The 20,384-nt window shown below is 39.9% G+C and overlaps 1 protein-coding gene across 6 annotated transcripts in view; it reads left to right on the top strand.

Moving 5' to 3' along the window:
• The window catches only part of KCNH1 (potassium voltage-gated channel subfamily H member 1), a 191,101-nt gene that overhangs the window by 18,406 nt on the left and 152,311 nt on the right, over nt 1-20,384 (top strand). For 5 of the 6 annotated variants that reach the window (XR_011140411.1, XM_068939748.1, XM_068939746.1 and 2 more), the window contains exons 4-5: nt 6,084-6,212; nt 14,787-14,905. Coding sequence is in view for 5 of the 6 variants with exons in the window: in XM_068939748.1 (XP_068795849.1) it covers nt 6,084-6,212; nt 14,787-14,905 (248 nt within the window). In the remaining variant the exon portion in view is untranslated. Of the gene's footprint in view, nt 1-6,083; nt 6,213-14,786; nt 14,906-20,384 lie in introns of those variants that run through there. The other variant, XM_068939747.1, reaches the window with a different exon arrangement.

Below are 20,384 nucleotides of genomic sequence, written 5' to 3'. Positions count from 1 at the left end.
AACATGTGTGCATAAAAATCCATGCAGCTTTACAAACAGCCTCCACATGCCCTTATCTTTGCAAAGACATTCCCATTGCTTATACTCTGTAGCAGTGCTGCAGAGATGCTTTTTTTTTTTTTTTCCTGAGGGGTTCTTTACAAGCCCAGGCAAGGCCAGTGGATGCAGCAGCTGAAGGATGGGTTGTAGGTGATTCCCTTGCATCCTGCGAAGTGGTTCAGATAAGCAGCAGCTCTTCTCCTAGTACATATGTTATGGTGAGGGTCCAAAAGGCTGGACTTCATTCCCAGACTGTGCTGGGGTTCACCTCTCTAGATCTCTGGGTGCTTTAATTTAATTAATAAATTTAATACTATGAAGGTTAAGGGGAGAAATTGTTTTGATTTTGTTTTGGGGTTTGGTTTGTTTGTTTATTTTTTCCCCTCACGTATAAGGAGGCTTGTAGGTGCCAAAGAATGGCAAATAGGCCCAGAATAATGATGTAGCAGACTCTACATGCGCTTATATTTGGGCCTGTTGTTTTCTACAGAGGAAGAAAAAAAAGAATCTTAATTTATACAGCACAAAATTTGCTTCAGAATGATAGACCTGTGATTTCCTGCCACTAGGGAGAGTTTCTCATAATTGATTTGGGTTAAAACAATTTATATTCATGTGCGCTGTGCCTCTAGTGTCGGCATATGGAAGTGCTTGGTTTATAAATCACTAATCCAAATCGTTGCATAGGACCAGAAGCAGGAAAGAAAGAGGGAATTATTGTAAACCTAAATCTGGCTCCGTATTTGTCAAACAGTATGTACACCTGCATCTCCTCTTCTGTGAAATCTATCTGTGTGAGTTTAGTTACCTTCGTGAAGGTCAGGCCAAAGTAGCTTGGTTTCATAAGACTGGTAATTCGTATCGATCTTGACAACTTCTAGTGTGTTCCCAAGCAGAGCTGCTGTCATCTCCCGAAATGTATTTAGTATGAGACTTTCCAATAATTGTCTTTAACAGAACAGGCGTGAGGTGGATGTGAAGAAGATCTCAAGACTTCTCTTCGTCTTCCCCTTCCTTATACTCCCCTCTGTTCTTCAGAGAGCTTAGAATCGGGTAAACCATATTGACGCAGTGCAAGGGCATGCTCCAAATCTTTTCCTCCTGTGTTGCTCCAGTGCGATAGGATAACCCCTGTGCCTAGCAATTCCACTTTTGGGGACTGAAATTGATTTTCTTTATCTTAACATGTAAAGGTCTGACCTTTAAAAGCTGTGGCTGTCAGAGTGTAGCAGCACCAGCTGCAAAAAACATGAAGGCAGCAGCTTTAAAGTGCTGGAAAATGTATCATAAGTCTGTCATTATTGGCGTAGCATGGTGAGCTCCTCCATACTGAGCTGGTTTGTTCTCGTTCAGTGCACGCTCACTGCTGAAAGGTAGAGTCTAGGGGAAGACTTTTGCTCTTTATGTTACTTGGTCAAATATCACTCATCTGTGCTCCTAGTTAAAATCTATGTGGATATAGCGACTTGCCTAACCTGTCTTGTCCATACCTAATTGGTTAGCTTGTCAGTTTGATATTGGACAAACTATTTGGCCTGTATGGGACAGAAAGAAACAATCTCATAATGACCTGGGCGTAAATGAAACTCCAGAAGGGGTGACTGCAGGGGTCAGCTGTGATCTTTATATAACTGAAATCCTGCTGTCTGCATCACTGCATATAGTAACTGGTGGAGACACAGCACATGCTGCTAACTTTTTCATTTCCATACTACTTGACTGTTTATGTTCAGGGCAATATCTGCACGATGATCATTTGATTGAAACATTATCAAGTAATACAGAGGCGGTGCTGCTCTGAGAAAACTTGCCCTATTCAGCAAGGACAGTGAAGACATCAGCTGAATTGTCAAACGTTTTTTTCATTGTATTTAGAAACTAATCTTGTTTTACTTTGGGGAAAGAGACGTTGCTTCCTGCAGTTTTATTTAAACAGCAGGAGTTTTGTGGTTTTGAAAAACAGCTGTTAATTTGACCTCTTTGATTAAACGATTCCAGGTATGGGGAAAGGGCACGTTTAGAAAGTGATTTGGATTTTCATTATAGCCTGTTTCTGGTTGACAGGAGGGAAAACTGAAGGAGGGTGATCAATACACTCAGTGATGCGCACAGAGGGAGGAGCAGGAATAGACTTCTAATATCTCATTTTCTTCGACATTATGAAAGATTCTGAGGATCTCAACCAAAGTCAAATGACATGTTAAATATTGGTGCTGCTAGCAAGGTGCAGAACATATCACTGTTGAAATACTCAGAACTGGAAAAGAGGAAAGGGAAGAGACAGCAGTATTCACATTACAGATGGGAAATGATCAGGTGCAGAGATATTTACTGTGCTAGTCTGGAGAAGATTTGGAACCTGAATGAAACCTCTTAAAATTGCTGTGCCTTTAAGGAACGCCCCTAGTCTTGTGCTCAGGCCACTGAAGACCATTAAGAGTTGCATCCCTTAATTCTAGGATTAGCTATGTAACTTTGGTACAACAGGAGAGGCTGGTCCTACAGGCTGCTGTCAAGTTTGTTGTAGATTTTCATCTCTTCCCAGTCGTTCGTGCTGCTTCCCCACCAACTTTGCTAGAAAAGGAACGTCATTTCAAAACTGGTCCTATTCCATTTCACTCTTGATTCCAAATCTAACAGAAGCCAATGTGGCTCACGAGTGTTTACTTCTTTGTTTGTGCACTGGCATTGTCTTTGAACTTCACCAGTGAGAGAGTTTGCCAAGACTGAACGCAAAATGTAAATGAAAGTAGTTGTATTGTTGGAAACGCTGATAAACAGTCTCTGTGTGGCTGTACATCAATGCACGCTGGGGGCATAAAGTGAAGTTACTCTTGTTTTGCTGAGAGAGCTCTGAAATATATGCCGCAATTTCCCTCACTGCCTGAATAACCCATAGACTGAATCTGAAAATCACATCTTTCATCAAAATAGGCTTGTTTGTGCCTCTTGCCAGTAGTGATTGTCTGGCTGAGCAGGGACATCCGCTTTGACACCAAGAATATGAGGGCTGCCTAAAGGAGGTTGAAATTCTAGTTTCCGACCTGATTTATAACTGGTTTATACTTAGAGCTTTCCTGTTTAATAGTTAAATAAACTGTTTAATGTTTAAAAAGTAAAATTCTTCTGATAATTAAACCAGTATGCAGGAAAAAAGTCGAGCACAGTCACAGCTTGGCTAAACCTTTCAGTGTGTTCCCACAGCTCAGATCCCAGTCCTGTTATGACTAAGCTCCTGGTTGCAGAGCACTGTGGAAAACCCACATAATCCAGCACTGTGGGCACTCACCTCATGATTAGATTCTCATATCCACTTATCCCCTATCCCCGAAAGAGACTGACAAGATAGTGGGGAATACACTGCAGGGGAAAATTCTTAGTAGCGTTGGGGGCAGATAGGATGGCCTGACAGAATTTTAGATCTACTTATTTACGCTGTTGCTCTGTTACTAGGTGGATCCAAAACTGGAAGGTGGCTTACCCAGACCATGTGTGCCACCTTGGTTTAACGTTCTGTCCTGGAACATCCCGTTTGTTGCCCTCTGGAAATACTGAGAGTACCCGAATAGCAGCAGGCAACAGAAGCCTCTTCTGCTTTTGGCTAGCAAGGAAATCTGGCTGTTTCTTGTTGCCAGCGGGCAGATCACTAACATCTATAGCTAGTTTTGAGTAAAACAGTGTTCATTTCTCCCTTTCTTTTTAATATAAATAATGCAGCACAGAAGTAGTAGTTGAGGGAGTCAGAAGGTGGGAACCGTGTCGATACAAACTCCTTGCTCTGCAGCAGCCTTCTACAACTTATCAGGAAGAGTCTTTCCTCTTGCTGCATTCAGAACATGTTACAAAACTCTTGCAGTAGCATATCATACCATAAGCACAAAGAGAAGAGGGAAGCATGCATCTGAGTTGCCAGAATAAGAGGGTGAATTGTATTTTTTCTGTTTCTGTGATATGTGTACAGCATCTTCAAAAGCAAGATAAGAGTTGTTACAGCTATGAGAGGAAGAGATGATGCTGAGTATGTAATTCAGCTTCAGTGCTGAGAAGGTTAATATTACAAGCAGCCCATAGCAGAACGGCTGTCGCTTGAAGTCATAAAACAATATAAAGTCTTTTTGGGGAGGGGAAAAAATTTATAATTGAAAAAGCTAGTACACGCAGGCTGTGGATGAAGATCCTGCCTGATTAAAAACCTATGGCATTAGTGGAGGGTGCTGGAGTGGGTAAAATAAAAAGTGACTGGGTGTCAACTGAGGTGGCTGTGCAAAGGCAAGATATGGATTTGTTCAGCCTGAGAATAGTTCACATATGACGATGGGAAGGACAAATAGGCAATTAGAAATGGAGACAGGTGATTTTAAGAGCCCCTGAGGAAGGGGAGTGTAGTGGGCATTACTGTCTTGCAAATCACTGTTGGCTTCTTTGCGGCAGAGTTTTCTAGGCTCGTTAACAAGTTAGTGATGATTTTACTGAGGCAGTTACTTTGCTGAATCTTTTGTTGCCTTTAGCAGTTTGTTTGCTTATATTTTATTGGAAGGGAGTGTTAAGGAACTTTAATTCTCTGAAAAATACATTGATCCCTGAATATATTTTGCTATGTGGACGTGATCCAGAAATGGCCATCAGTGATTCCATCTGGTTTACTCTGCTTTTTGCGTGGAGGCCTCCATGCATCAAATACCCTACTGTTTATAAAGGTGGCTGTACATATGGCATAGAAGCTCATCCAGGGTTTGAAGCTGCCTGTGCTATGCACACGCAGTGGGATGTGTTAAGAATCAAGCTTCATTTGTGGAAGCTCTCCATAGGTCTTGGAGATGCCCTGGCTTTCGGTGGCCAGAAAAGATTGATGAGCACAGAGGCTGGGAAACAGCCAGGTGAGGCACTGGTAGCAACGTGGTCTGTTATATGAATATAATTGGGAGAAAGCTGCCTTTGCTTGCTTTGAACAATAATTTGTGAACTGCCTGAGGGTTTCCTTGTGCTGCGTTGACAGTCGAGAAGAACAGGCGGTCCTTGTTCTTGGGTTGGACCCAAGAACAAGAGTTGGGTTCACAGACCCAGCTGTGTTCCTTGAGCCCTTCAACCTGCTTGTACTCACTATCTCTCTAGTCCTATCACTAGTATCTTCTCAGTAGAACCGCCAGAAATATAGAAAGGCAGGGCTGACTGACAATTTCCCTCCTCAAGGTGACCTGTCAAGGTGGATGTCAAGGAAAATTGACAGTGACATCTGGGTCGTTATCAGGGTGCATATTTTTCTGTGATGTACAGGCTCTAATCCCTTAAGGAGTTTTCATTAGTAGTTCATCCACTGAAGTAACTGGAAAAGTATAGCTATATGCAGTATAACTTAGCATCATTCACAGCCCGTGGCCTGGTCCTGATGGCTTGTTTGATCCTGAATTCAGTGGAATTTCTCTTGCTTTTCACTACAGCAAGTGTGAACAGGCTCGGAAAAGGGCAGACAGAAAGGCAACTTGCAAAGAATTTCCCTTGCATCCTCCCTTGCACGGGAAGGTCTGCAGGCTAGGCCAGAGCTTGCAGAGCCCAGCTCTTGAAGCTGCGGGTGGGCTGGCATAGCTGTTAAGGGATCGTGCCCCCTGGCTGCAGGTAAACATAAGGTCAGTCAAACTGGCTACACTCTTAAGCTGAGAAACTCTGTATTATGATGATATCTAGGCACTCTTGGCCTGTCCTCAAGTCTTGCAAAGAGCTAGCAAGACTGTGTTATGTGCACCCTTTCAACATACATGGGACTCTTATCAGGACATCTCAAAGCACTTCATTCATGTATTTGCTTTGCAGATGAAGCCCAGAAAGAGCGAGTGATTCCCTAAGATTACAAAGCTAATCAGAGGCAGAGCGGAGAACTTAACTAACGCTTTTGTCAGCTGGTTTGTCATTTTACCTAATGATGCAGATGCAAAAAAAACATTGAAAAATCAGCCATCGGTAAATGTTACTTCAAGTGTAAACACCTAAACTACCACATTTACTGTTGCACCTACGATTGACCAACTTCTTGTTATGTTTGTTTACAGGAACACCTGTCTGGTTCTTTGTGAAAATTGCTCCGATTCGAAATGAGCAGGATAAAGTGGTTTTATTTCTTTGCACTTTCAATGATATAACAGCTTTTAAGCAGCCCATTGAGGATGATTCATGTAAAGGTTTGTCTTTTTCACAATTACATATCTTTGCTGCTTCTGTTCATTTGCCCTGGTCTTGAAATAGCTCAAGTCCTCTAAGTACCAAAGGCAAAGAATTAGACCTTAGAAAGCAACCTGTAGCTATGCCACCAAGAACAGTGTCTGTGCAAGAAATGGTTGCTGGCTTCCTAAGCAAATTGCCTCTGGCCTGCCCTGGAAAGGGTGATCACCAAATAAATCTGCAAGTGCTTCAAGAATTGGCATTTGCTTAGCGAACAGCAGCTGCACTTCCTTTTAATTTCATTATTAATCCACACTCCATCGTGGCTTTCAAGCAATCACAGTGTTGCTGAAAAGCCTCTGATATTAGAGGCAACTGAAGAGTCTTGGGCCCTGTCCGAATTATGCCTGACACTTTATGCAAAAATGGAGGTATTAACCCTGTCTGAGTCCAGCAAAGGTTTGAATAATTTCATTCTGCTTGGCTTGACTTTACTTACCGTTATTATGGTGTTCTTTATACTAAAATTTTGGACTAGTTTCCTTTGACGTCAGTGAAAAGATTCCCATCGCCTTAAGTTGAATCAGGTTCAAGCTGTCCTGGTGAGTGAAGTAGCACTGCTGGGTTTTGCTGTTAACTCTTTGACTTACACCCTGAAAACCTGGAAGCAAATTTGGCTGTGAGAGAGGCATAAACTTGACAGGTTCAGATTCTGTCAAAAATAGACCTTTTGTACCCATATGGAGAATTAGAGACTTAAGTCTCTGGGGAGAAAAGGACGTAAGTTCTCCTGTTGTTTGCATTTTTGTAGTATTTAATAATATTTGTAGTATTAAATTAAACAGGAAACTTACTGTGAAGGTGAACTGATTTACATTTATTCTGAAAATGTTATTCTTTAAAAATGCAGTTTCCCAAAGTGGAAACACCTGTTATCATGAAAAAGGAAGTGCTACCTTGACAAACCTACCGTCTTGCAAGCTGTATGGGTTATTATTATTATTTTTTTTCTTATTCATGCTATTTGTTTGGTTTTTCACTGCTTTAATAAAACTAAAAGATGTATCTTGTCAGAAAGGTTTGGTCTACAGTATTTTTTCCCCACCTATTGGTCTTCACTGTATCCTGATGAGGACTGACAACAAAGATAAATCCCTGTGATGCAGTAAAGCTGGCTCTTGTTTATTTGCTGTGAGTGAAAGAAGCCCTTGCTTCATTTAGTCAGTTGATCAGCAGAGCTTTCGTTCAGGAATGATAGCTGTGCCTTTTCCCTTTGCTTCTACAGAAGATCCTTAATGCGATAGTGATCTGCACTCTCAGGAAAAGAGGTTGTCCTTTTACTTTGAGCACAAGGACGCGTTTGAACTTTTTTGTTTGTCAGAGAACTATATTGAAGGAAGAAAACGCTAATAAAATCTTAAAAAGCCTGATCCTTTGTTGGATCTTCAGATCATGCTATTCTTACAGTGATTATGATAATTCTTAGCAGTTTTATACCTAAAGCAATGTAAGGACTAAGCCTATCTGTAAGTGGGCTAACTTGTAGAGGAGTTTATGTACTAAGCGAAATTTTTTCATCTGGCCCATGGAAACTGGCTAAGTCACTACTACTGCAAAGGCACAGGCAGTGAAAGCAGAAGAGCTGGACATATTATTTAGAGGCCATTGATTCACAACTCTGTACTCCTTCCCTGAATGGTGCTGCTTTATACACGGAACAGTTTATATACTGAATGAGTCTTCCAAGTGCTGCTTCTGAATCTCCTAAAATTAACGAAGTTTCATGCTGGTAGGGTTCACTATTGCTACATGCACAAATTGGAAGATGATGTAAGTGAAATCGCACATTCTGTTCTATTCCTTATCTCCTACTCCTTTCCCTCTTCCATAAGTTACTCCCTATGGGCTAGCTTGGAATTTTATTGCATGCATCTCGGGAGGTGATATTACGTCAGTCATTTGATGGCTAGATGATCAGTTCCTTAGGAAAAAGAGCTACCTTGCCAAACAATTTAAAGAGATGGTCATGCATGTACGATTCTTTTATGTCAGATCGCATTGTGCTATCAGATACTGCAAGGGAAAAAAGACAGCTCTGGAGTGTTAGACAACTGATTGTCTGTAATGAGCTAAAGTTCATGGAGGAAAAAAGGAAAAAATTTTTGGAAGTAAGATAAAATTGTTTATTTCGTAGCTTTTTCTAATAATCACTGTTTTTATAGACCTCAGCTTTGACGAGGGCATATTCTTTGCACCGTGTACAGCATTACGTAGCAAATTCATAACATATTTTTGAAAGATACACTTTTTGTAGAAATATTTCTCATATTCTGGAAACAAATGAACTCCCAATCCAAAAATCTGAAACAGGGCACTTACAGATTTATTATGTTTGATTTAAATAAATGAAAACTGATTGTTGGATCAATTCTCTTTTCCTCTTTTCATCTCAATCAGCATTTATCAACTACTTTTTGTTTACTGTGAATATAAAAATCAGTTTATTTAAACAAAATCAGTTTCACGTGTGTGTTTTGGTCAGTACCTGACAGGCTGCCCTGCATATGCAGATATTTTGTTAAAGTGTGTGCTGTTTGCATAGCTGCAGATGGACATGGTCTGAAGTATTTGAATTTTTCAAAGTCAGTGTCTGTATGTCTATGTAGAGAAAAATGTTCTGTTGTGCAAGAACATGGCCAATTTAAAGAGCAGCTAATCTGTTAGACTGAACCTGCTTGGCTGTGCTATATCTCAGTTTTCTATCCCCAGCTGGTAATTTCAAGCATGATTGTTCGGCTACAAGTGATGTAGTGACTTGTTGAGTGAAAAGAGTGTTGAGCTCTAATGATGGATGATTGACTTCTATGCAAAAATTAATATGCATCTCTTATCCAAAGATGACTCAGAGAAAGATGGAAAGTCCTGGTATCATTTTTCATTCTTAATCTTTTTTATTAATAATGTCAGACATCGGAATAGGTGAAACAAATAATATTTCTAAAGTCAAGTACAACGGAGACTTGTAGTGTGGTCTCATTTGTTATTTGATTCAGATAATTTAAAAGAAGTTTATTTTATGAACGTCATGGAAGTTAAGTAAATTTGCTTTTAAATGCAGGTGCATTAAAAATAGCACATTCTAAATAAAACTACTTAAAAATAGTGCGTCAGTGATGTTGATGATATTTTTTAAAACTCTTTCCACTCTTTCCCCATGTGCTTGCCCCTTTAAAAAATTCAGGAAAATATAGGTTTACTTGAATAGGCAAAATCAAGTTAAGTCATTGCTAAATTTGGCTTCTAAAGTGGTAGGTGACCTTCTTTGCTGAATTTTAGAATATGTGCTATATCTGGAAGTGATGCATTTTATCTGTATATGGTTTTTTTTCTCAGAGATAAAAACACACCAAGCACCAGATGTTTGAGAGCAGTGTATAAAGTGGAGTATATCATTTTATGACCACAGTAAATAGACTCTATGCGTGCAATCTGAGTAGCTAGTAAGAAGTTTGCCTTAACGGGCTTTGCATGTGTGAATACAACATGAACCATATTCTATTCTGCTTCATAAAAGTTTGGAAATTATGTTTTGGATCTTATATTTTTGCTTTCATTATTTTATAACAAACATGTGCTATCATATTCAACATCACTGAACCATATGGGAGAAAGATTGCTAGCCTCTTAGCTCTTGTTACCTCCCGTGTTTTGTAGCAATCATCAGTTATCATCTCCTCTGCAGAAGCAGCTTTATTTCATTTAGCAGCTATGTTGTCCTGTGCATCACAAGCAGGGCTATGCAAACGTAGTATTTTGATTGCTGCTTTCATTTTAATTCAGGGATACTCCATCCTAGTTTTTTTCTTTTTTTTCTCTTTATTTCCCTGTTTTTTGTTGCTGTCTAAATTTTTGTTCTGTTTTTAAAGATGTATTTATGTGAATAGAGCCAGTATTTGAAATATTAAATTTAAATTATGCTTTACTTTCATCTAGATGAGTTGTTTTCTTAGAAAAGGAAACAAATGAAAGGCGAGTGATAAGAATATTAAAAATCTTGGTATGCTTTTTCAGTCCAAATGGAAAAATAAGACCATTTTAGTCATGAAGTTTCAAAGGGAAGGAGCATTAAGACTGCAGAGGCATGATGGATGTAGGCAGCAATCTTTGATATGTATTTGATATGCAAGAAAACAAAGGTGATTTGGGTAGAGGTGAGAACAGCTGGAATGCTGATTTGCTCGCACTCCAACTTTTCTTTGGGAAAGCAGGCTGTCTGATTGCTTGTAGCAATAGACACCTGAGCAGACTAACTTATTCTCTAGCAGGCAGTGGCTGCTTGTTCTAACTCCAGGGATTGTGCAAGTCATGGATCAGCAACCTCATAACAAGGGTTCTGTAATTCCCACAGTTCTTAACGGTTGAATTTGCGAGTCACCATGATCAAATGGAAGAGAGTGGTAGGAAAGAAACCACCTGAAAAATAAATTGTTGTTGTGGGTTGAGTATCAACAGATCCTGCTTTTCTCAAAATGCAGAAAATGGGTTTCTTCAGCTTAAGAAGATCATTAAATGAAGCTTCCTATCTTAAAGAAAGTCCTGATGAGTTAAATATCACAATGACATATTGTGCTGCCATATTTCCTCATGAAACAAAGTTCTGGGGATAGCTTTTGTCCCTGTGGCAGGCATCTAGCATGTCTGTCATCTTTGATGTTTTCACGAGCAATTTCTGTTCAGCTTTTTGCAGTGAAATGCTGAAAGACTCTAAGAGCACCATATCGTGCAGGACAGCTGAAGTCAGTGTTCTTCATTTTGAAAGTGCTTTATCCTTTTGAAGCAGAGAATGTGTTAGTGCATTCTGATTGCTTTGCAGAAAACATGCAGGGAGAGTATTAAAAAGGGAGACCGATTAATGGTAAAAATGGGTTAGAATCTAAGACAGAGGCACAAGTAATCACAACTGGGGGTGGGCATGCAGCTGTTATGTTTTCTTCCTGATTCCAAGCATTCTCTGATGCTATGTGAGCTCTTGACTTTTCGAGGAATATGTACGCCTGTGAGAATCAAATATGGTCATTTGTTTTAAATTTAATTAATATTTTCTTTATTTCTAGGGGAAAATAATGGATGTAGGGATATCACCAAGAACTCCTACTTCATATCGTCTTGTCCCTAGCCCTATATTCCTACACATTTCTGGAACCTAGTTTTTGACTGTGGAAATCTCCATCTACTTTCTGTAACCAGCTCCATGACCTTTAGTATTTAATGTTTATGTTCTCTTCTGTGGCAATTATGTGACCTATCTTCACTGGATAATTACCTGACTTCTTGTAGGCTGTGTCTTCCTTCAGGCTTCTGAAAGGACAAATTGCAATAAATTCAACAGGGACTGCTACCTTTTCAGCAGTGTTAGATAAGTTATCATTCAATAGGATTAATACTGTCTTTCTCTCTCTCTTTTTCATTTTCTTGTGTGGTACCACCATAATTGTACTTTCTTTCTTCCTTTTATTTAGAAGAAAAAAAAAAAAAGGGCAATATGAGGAGAGTGTCCTGCCCTAAAGGTGAGAGTCATAAACCTGGGACATGGCCACGGTGATATGAGTATGTTTCACTGTATTTCAGGCATTTCATCACATAATGGAATGTGTAATTTCAAACTGGGCTCCCAGGTGCTGTACCCAACATACAGAGGGAGTTAAGGTTTATTTTTCCTAGCCTGCTAGATGCAGGTCAGCACTGATGCAAAAGCCGTGTAATCATCTTGGAGAGGCACTGTGTCCAACCTAAAAAGCCCTACCTCTCAGCAGTCTCTTGCCTGTACAATTACATTGTTTCCAGATCAGAGTTTGGAGGACATAGGTAAGAGATCTTGTGCTGATTTGTGGAACACTTCATTTACATATCACTTAGGCACCCACAAATGAGATCTGCAACACACGGGGCATGGCGGGTGCTTATAGGAGGTGCTGAGGACAGTGGAATAGGTTAAGCTCTAGCTTTCAAAAGCAGATGACTCCTGGGAGGGGTGAGGAACCTGCAGATGCTCAGCATTCGTAGCCACAAACCTCAGAGATGACTCTCATGGCTTTTGTGTAAGAAAGCTCAGGAGAGGAAAGGAAGCATGCTTTCTCTCCTCGCTCATTATGTTTATATCTGGATAGCTCAGCTATTAGAAAACTCAATGATACAAAGAAAATATATACTCGGAGTCTGTTCTCTGACTTTATTTGAATCGAGGTTTGAATCTTCCAGGAAAATGCTGTACCTATCAGGCTGTTCTGGGCTAGTGAAAATGGCTGTCCATATTAGTTGGTGTTAAAGATACCAGGCATGTGGTAAGGGAGGCTGGTCTGGAGTTCCCATACGAACCTCGAACTCTGTCGTTTGTTTCTTTCCAGGCCTTGCACTTGCAAGCAAAGCCCTTTTTCGCTAGGCTCAGAGCTGCACGCGAAACCCTTTGCTTCAGCACCATGGTCAGCATTGGTGTGGCTAATCGTGTTCATATACAGTAAACACGCTCTATTTGTATCGCACATCTTTCACGTTTGGAAAATTGGGTTATTGTTTATATCCCCTTGGATATTTATATTGTTTATATCCCCTCAGTGCCTCGTCAGTCTACGTTTACATCAGTGAAAATCCACTGACACTGATAGCCTTCTCCCTCGCTCCTGTAAGACAAGAGTGACTCCCTGGAAGTAAATGCGGTAATACTGGCATAAAAGTTTCATCAAAGTGAAAGTTTAGGTTAGGACAAATTGTTGTAGCTGCATTAGCTGCCCAATGGCTATTCTGATTTATATTAACTCAAGATTGGCCATTATGAGTGGTTTCTCCCACCTGATCCATTTTTTTTAACCTCTACTGGCTCTAACAAGAAATTAGTAAGGCCTTTAGGCCTCAGCCTATTGGTTGTAGTTGGAGTTCTTCATGTACAGTGGAGAAAGAATACTCTCTATTAATTTATCATCATAAGGAGGAAAAAAAAAAAAAAGACTTCTGTGGAGATGTATTGTGAAAAATCAAGGGCTTTGAGTCGGGTGTACAGCAGATATTAGCCGACCTCACTTTTGGACTTGTCAAGGTGATTTGTTTCTCTGAGAAATACTCCTGTATAGAAGCTGAACTTGTATGAACTTTCCAGGAAATATCTGGCCTGGATGGAAATCACACAATCCACTTGTTGCTGAATACTGCCAGGAGTTAGCTAATTCTACTCAGCTCAGCTACTAAATCACTAGCTCCAGATTTCCTTTAAAATGTGCTTTAAGGCCTAAGAAAATATGTGATTTTGTTCTTGTTTTTGGAGATGTATGGTAAATTTGGTTCTTCCATTTAGTAATTGGATTTTTTTTCATATTTTTAAAGGAGAAAAAGCCAAATTGCCTTTTCAGGTCTGCCCTGGGAGATTTTGTGCAATAGCAGATTCATAGAATTTGCTTATTTTTGATGCTCATCTCTCAGGTTAGCAAATATGTTCCTGCAAACTCCCATCACAGAGGTGTAAACAAGGATATGTTCAGAGTACTAGGCAATATTTTAACCACCCAAATCCTTGTACTTGTCATAGATAACTTGCAGGCTAAACTCCAAACTGGTCTATAAAAACAGTCACTCCTAATAGTGTCATTTGTTCTGGTGATGAACCCGTAATGTGGAGCGAACTTTTTCCAGAAGCAGGATCCCATTGAGAGCTGAATCTGCAAAGTGCTGATCATCCTCAGCTGAATTAGGAGGTGAGATTACTCAACAGTTCCTAGGTGGTGCTAGCATTTTCTAAGGTTGGGACCAAATGCACTGATACTTTTCTTTTAGAGTACCAGAAATATCTGGATGCATGTTCTGGCTGACTTTCTGTTACGGCAAAGTACTGTTCATAAAGATCATACTTACAACTAGCTCTTGTGACTGTTATTCAAGGCCTTCTTTTTGAAGGGTATTTGAAAGGACTGTAAAAAATATTCTGAATTAAAATTCAGCACGAGTTCTCTGACAGAATCTACTAAATGTTTTATTAGTTGAGAAATCCATATTCCCTGTTTTTGTTTAGAGAGAATAAAATAAATGATTTGGTTTCATTTCATCTGTTCTGCTTTTAAATATGTGATGTCTGTTTCTCTGTTTATACGAGAGCTATGCTCAGTACATGGCTCAGTACATCTGTGACCAGATTCACTTCTGTTATAGGCAGATGTAATTCTCGTTGTGCCTGATTCTCATTTTAAATCCTGATTAGCCTGGAGTGTCTTCTGCAGTGGTGTGAGATTCAAATCTGGCCACTGAATATTATAAAAGATTATTGTAGGGGGACATTTATCCTTAGAAATAATGCAATTCATGTTACAACACTCTTGTAGAGCCGTTGAATACAAAGTCACTGCAGTCATGGATTTTATTACTTTACCACCCTGACATCTCTTTTGTGACTTGCTTTTCTGTGGTGTTCGGTTAAATTATACTCCCTTGTGATCAGTGCAAAAGCAGATTGCTCTGCTTTAAACTTTTTTTTCTTTTTTTCTTAGAGGCTTTATGTGGTACACTTGCAGGTTTTGCTTTGTAATGTTTATAATCTTCCATGTTTTCTCAAGGTTGGGGAAAGTTTGCTCGTTTGACCCGTGCCCTCACAAGCAGCCGAGGTGTGCTGCAGCAGCTTGCTCCAAGCGTGCAGAAAGGAGAGAACGTTCACAAGCATTCGCGACTCGCTGAGGTAACGTTTTCTTTCCCTGAGAAACCGTAAAGAAGTGCACTTACCCTTTGTGAGTGCATCGTCTCTGTGTAAGCCGAGTCCTCTCCGTCGCCCTTTGCCCTGGAAATCCAAGGCCTGGTGTCAGGCACGGGAGCTCAGGGGTACGTCACCTGTGCTGTGCTGTGCTGTGTGTCCTGGGACAATGGAATGGAAATTCTTGTCCCAAAGGCCTTATGTAAACTAGTTGTAATTTTTGGGTTCCGTATGTCAACAACATCTTATAATGGTATAGCTATTAAAATAATACTTTTGACTTATTTTTTTCCTTTTTTTCTGGGATCTCAGCATTAGTAGGATCTTAGACTAATCACTTGTGTAAAATTGAGGTGAGAATACTATGGCTAATACAGAAGGAATTTCTGGAGGGTTGTTCTGATAGAGGCTGAAGGTGTTGGCAGGCTGAGAAAGCAGGAAGGAGCACGTGAAATCTGAAGAGCTGTATTTCAGAAGATGATGCACTGTTGAGTGCACATCTTTATTATCTTCTGCTCCCTCGTCCCCTGCTGTTACTCAGCCACTATAGATTAGATTTGCAAATTCTTCCAATATTAAAAATAGCTAAATGAACAGCTCCTTATACCTCGTTTTGCTCTTGGGAGAACGTGACTCAAGGTAATTAGAAGTGTGCTCCATGAGAACGTGTCCCAGTCCTTTCCTTTATTTACAGGTTTTGTTTTGTTTTTTTAGTAGGACCCCAACGAGTGTTACAAACTAGTTAAAATTTTTGTTTTAACTATTGCTTTTATGGACAGAACAGGTATAAGATGCCGTAAGCAGCACTGCAGACAATTTAGGAAAATTAAACGTTGTGACCTAAATAGAGTCAAAGTTTTGAGAGGAGGCTCCCTGAAGTGCTAGGGCTTTAGGGCTTTCACCACGAGGGGGAGAGGCAGTCTCAGGTTTCCCGCAGCTGTCTCCTGGGCCAGTAGCAGGGTATCCTTTGTGCAGAAATAGCTTAGAAAAAATCTTGCTGTGGTGCTAATGAGAGTACAGGCCAATATAATATGGCACTCCTGTATCACCTGTTGCTGTCAATGCCTTGACAACAGAGCAGCTGTGACTCTTGACAGTAGTTTGTAATGTTGCCATATAGCTGAAGCTGTAATCTGTTAATGGGCTCTGTGGGATCTCTGCAGAGTCAGTACTCTTGTTATTCTTCCCCTGTATACATCTTGGTTTCTATGCAAGATAGACAGCTCCTGCCCAAGGCTGCGCTGCTATCACATGTGGCTGTGAAATGCCCATGGACAGGAGCTAACCTATTCCATATTTAATACAGATGCCCTCAAGAATGGAAAACTGATTTCTGTTGGGAGTATTTTGGCAAGAAGGCAGAAATAACTTCTTAGATCGTACTAGTGTAGGGGAGGGTCAGGCGTTCACATGGACACTATGCTGTAGGAATGCCACGTGATTATCGTGTTTTCACCCTGAGGTTTCTTTTTAGTGTCCTAGAATTTGGGGCACTCTCCTTTGTTTAACTCCCATAGTCTGCCCTGTTCTATGCATTCCTCTAAAACATTTAAGGTGTAGCAGCAAACAATCCTTCCTTCTCTTTAGATGTCTACCCATGAGTTTTGGTTCATGCAAGAATGTAGGCAGTAGAATGCAAGGCAAAGGCTCTGTCTGAGGTTATTCTTTTTGTCTCAGTAAACCTCAGTGTGGATCTAAGAGACTACACACTATTGAAACTTCTTGCTGGCCGATGTGTTCAACAAGCCTTTGCAAATAGTACAGCTCGTGGATTCATTACAAATAATAAAGGGCAACTATATAGTTTACATGTGTGGAATTGCAGTCATTATCTTAAAAAGAACATTAGCCCCAACTGTGATGTTAGGTACCTCATTGTATATCTGCTGTAATTTTACTGAAGTCAATAGAACTGCACTGGAGAAAAGCAGAGTGCAGATAATCATACAGAGAAGCTCACTTCTCTTCCTTTGAAGATATACGGTTTGGCAGGCTTCTTATTCTAGAAAGAACTCTTGATAATATTCAAAGTGAGATATCTAAGTGTTCCCCATTGTATTTTCAAATCTTTTTTCTTTCTCTCTGCAGTAACCTATCTGAAGTCTTAAGTTCAAATTAAAATGCATCCTTTTACTTTTCTTACTCACTGTGGCATCTCATATCAATCTTGTTTGCCCCTGAAGGCTCTTCATTAATTGGGAGATCATTAATGTTGCTGTTATATTTTTGAAGAGCTGAGGAGCCAGCTCTATCCTAGAATCTGAGTGGGGCTAGGTGTTGTGCAAAAAAAAAAAAACAAAAAAAAAGAGCCTGCCACAAAGGCTTACAATCTGTGCTATTATTTATGATAAATTAAAGAGAGGTGTTATGTTAGCGACAAACGACTTTATTTTATCGGCAGACTATGGATAGTACAAATAGCTTCTGTTTAAGCCTCAATCTCTGACTTTCACCAATTGGTGTAGATTTCTTTAGCCTCAGTTCCGTAATAGCAATCATACGGAAAGTGCTTAAATTCATTATACAATTAATGCAAGTGTGTGAGGAAACTGAAAGTACATTTGCAATGATAGTAAAAGTAATTGATAATGTTTTTGTGGCTTCATCTCTAAGGAGCTGATTGTAGGAACCATTCTTCCTGATCACTGCACAATGCATATGTCCTTTGCACTCACGAGATTGGCTGGTGCATTCTGTATCTTTACCAGGCAGTTCTGGAAAACAATGTCATAATTTAAAATTGCCATAGCTATGAGAAATAAAAGTAGAAAAATTATAATGGTGCTTACTAACACTGCTTAATAAAGGACATTCCACTATTCTTATTGTAAACCCTGTTTACCGGGGACTTACAACTGCCACTAAAATCTATTTCAAGTTGAGACTTAGCACCCAGCTCTTGGCCTGGGAACAATTTGTGTGGGTGCCTGTGAGAACAAAAGCAAAATAAGAGAAAGCAAACATATGCAATTGCAAGCACAAAAGGGAGAGATTAAGCTGGAAAATAATGATTGGGTTTTTTTTTCCAGTCATGCAGGCCTAAAAATAAATAAATCATTATAACCACTTGTTGAAGTTATATACTATGAGTCCTGACTGGTGATGTAGTCACCATTTTTTTTTTTTAAACAAATCTAGGATAAAAACTGTTTGTTTTATGTTAAGTTAAAAAATGAATGCAGCTAACCCATGATGAAATCTGTCATTTCTGCTCTTGAAATAGTATTTTCTGGCCTTAAAGAGCTGTTAAAGCATCATTCATCATTACCACAAATAATAATTGCTGATAATACAACAGTAGTGGCTGATGAATCATAAGTAATTGGAATAATACTTCCATTAATAACTTTCTGCAGCAAATATTTATTTTATTGTAGTATAACTGCACAGTGGGAAAAAATCTTCCAAAAACAGGGCTGTTTCAATTATTTAGAAAATGACAGTAATGAAATATTTTCTCATTGCTAATGGGTGGAAGTCTAGTATGCTGGTTTATTTAGTTGCTTACATTTTCTTAATAATTACTTTCATATGCATCTTTTGGGGTTTTTTCCTCTCCAGGAGGAGAAGTATCTTTAGAAGCAGTCTGAATCTACTTGGTTCATGTGGGTGGGTAAACACTCCTGGTCGCTTCAGCGAATCTTGTGTTTCAGGCTGGCGCTGTTTTCCCCAGAAGTTGGAGGAGTGCAGCAAAAGCACCTTGGAATAGGGCAGCAGGTACTTCTCTTTGCATCTACTTGGCTTTTCTGGATGGTGCAGAGAGAGTGGGGTTATAGTCCCTCATCCGCAGATTACCTGGGGGTGGTGTGCATGTCTAGGACGATGGTGAACAAATAGTCAGACTGTGTGGCCCTTGATGTGAAAAGGGGAGAAAAGACCCCTTCCAGCTTGCAGTGCAGCAATCTCACGAAATCAGGAGCTTTAGCACTAAGCTCTGTGGAGCTGCTTCAATTGCTTTTGCACAGCAGTGAACTCTCTTGTTGTACTTAATGATAAAGGCACACTGTTGTTATCTGAGAAAATTCAGTTTCATTAGAGGGTTTTTTTTTTTTCCCTTTCCTTCAATCAAAAGGAGAATTTGGTGCCTTTGAAAGCCCCAGCCTGGTAGTCTTGGAGACTGCAAGACCTTTGCTAATCTGTAAATGAAATTGGCTTTCCAGGCAGAAGGAGTGTGAGCTGAGCCAGTGCTCTTCTTCCATCTCAGGCAGTGAAATGATAGTTCATCCTTGTGAGAGTGCCAGCAAGCCACTGGAGTGGTTTTACAAGGTGTGCATTAGTGAGGTAGTGAAAGGGAGCCAGAGCTACAACTTGTCAAGCCCTTCCCACCTGAACAAAAGATTGGAGACATGTCAGGCTTGCTTCAGGTAGTTTTCCCCACTGTGCAAGTGATTGCCATCCCTATGTCATTCCTGATTCCCATCTCCTGCCCTGCCCCTAACTCCCCTTTTGAGAATTGCACCCACACTGCTGGTGCACATCTATCCTTTAGAGACCAGGTGAAGCCAAGGCCACCTGTTTTTAGCTGCTGATCGAGCTTAACCAGAAACTCTGGGGTGGCAGGGAAGTTCAAAAGGTGGAAGAATATTAATGAAGTCTCTAACAATTCAGGTATTTTGGAGTACATTTACTTTCTAAATAAAAAGGGAAGGAGACATTGATTCTTTTATGTTTCTCTGCTGTAGCCTTTTGAATCTCAAACAAGCTAGGGGAGGAGTGCTTTGTACTTGATAATGACATTTTAAAACACTGAGGCAGCAAAGTTGTTTATTTTCTTAATGATTCAAAACCTGAAGTCTGTTTTTTCTGTGCATTCAGTTCAGTCTTACATCCATGCAGTTCCAGTAGCTTTACTGACATCTTTTCTGATTTACAGCAGAATAACTGATACCTTGATTTAGCTTCTTCCTTATTTGCTAAACAGAGATTGTTCTGCCTTTTGTTCCTACTATTCAGATATTTGAGAAAACATGAGTACATTTTTCTAGTAACTTTAGTTTGCAGGATGCAAAACTTCCACAAGTAGTCGGGTGACCAAAATGGAGTGCGTTTGACAATTCTTGCTCTAGAACTTAAGTTCCCATATGTGTAAGAAGAAATTATGGTTTCACCTTGTAAGAGATTATATAAATTTAAAGAGATTGTATGACCTCCCTGTAGTGACTAGATCTTAGCATTAGAACTAAAATCCAGTTAACTGACTCCAAAACATTACTCTGGGATGGAAAGCACTTGCTTTTGCTCATCAGTTATTTTACTGACTGAATATTGCACAGGATTCTCCTTGCTCAGTGGAGCAAATTTCAGGCTTAGGATCTTATGTTAGAATTGGTATTCACGCAAATCCTCCTTGTTGCCCAGTGCTTTCTAACTGATCCACATACAGCTGCTATGCTCAAAAGGGATGGCAGGAGCCATTTGCAATACTGCTCTTTTACTAAAGCTTTTGCCAAGAAAAGACATCCTAATA

This window comes from Struthio camelus, chromosome 3 (genome assembly GCF_040807025.1).
Source record: "Struthio camelus isolate bStrCam1 chromosome 3, bStrCam1.hap1, whole genome shotgun sequence".
Taxonomy (NCBI): Eukaryota; Metazoa; Chordata; class Aves; order Struthioniformes; family Struthionidae; genus Struthio; species Struthio camelus.
Note: the sequence above shows the minus strand (reverse complement) of the source record. Positions and strands in the feature narration are given on the sequence as shown.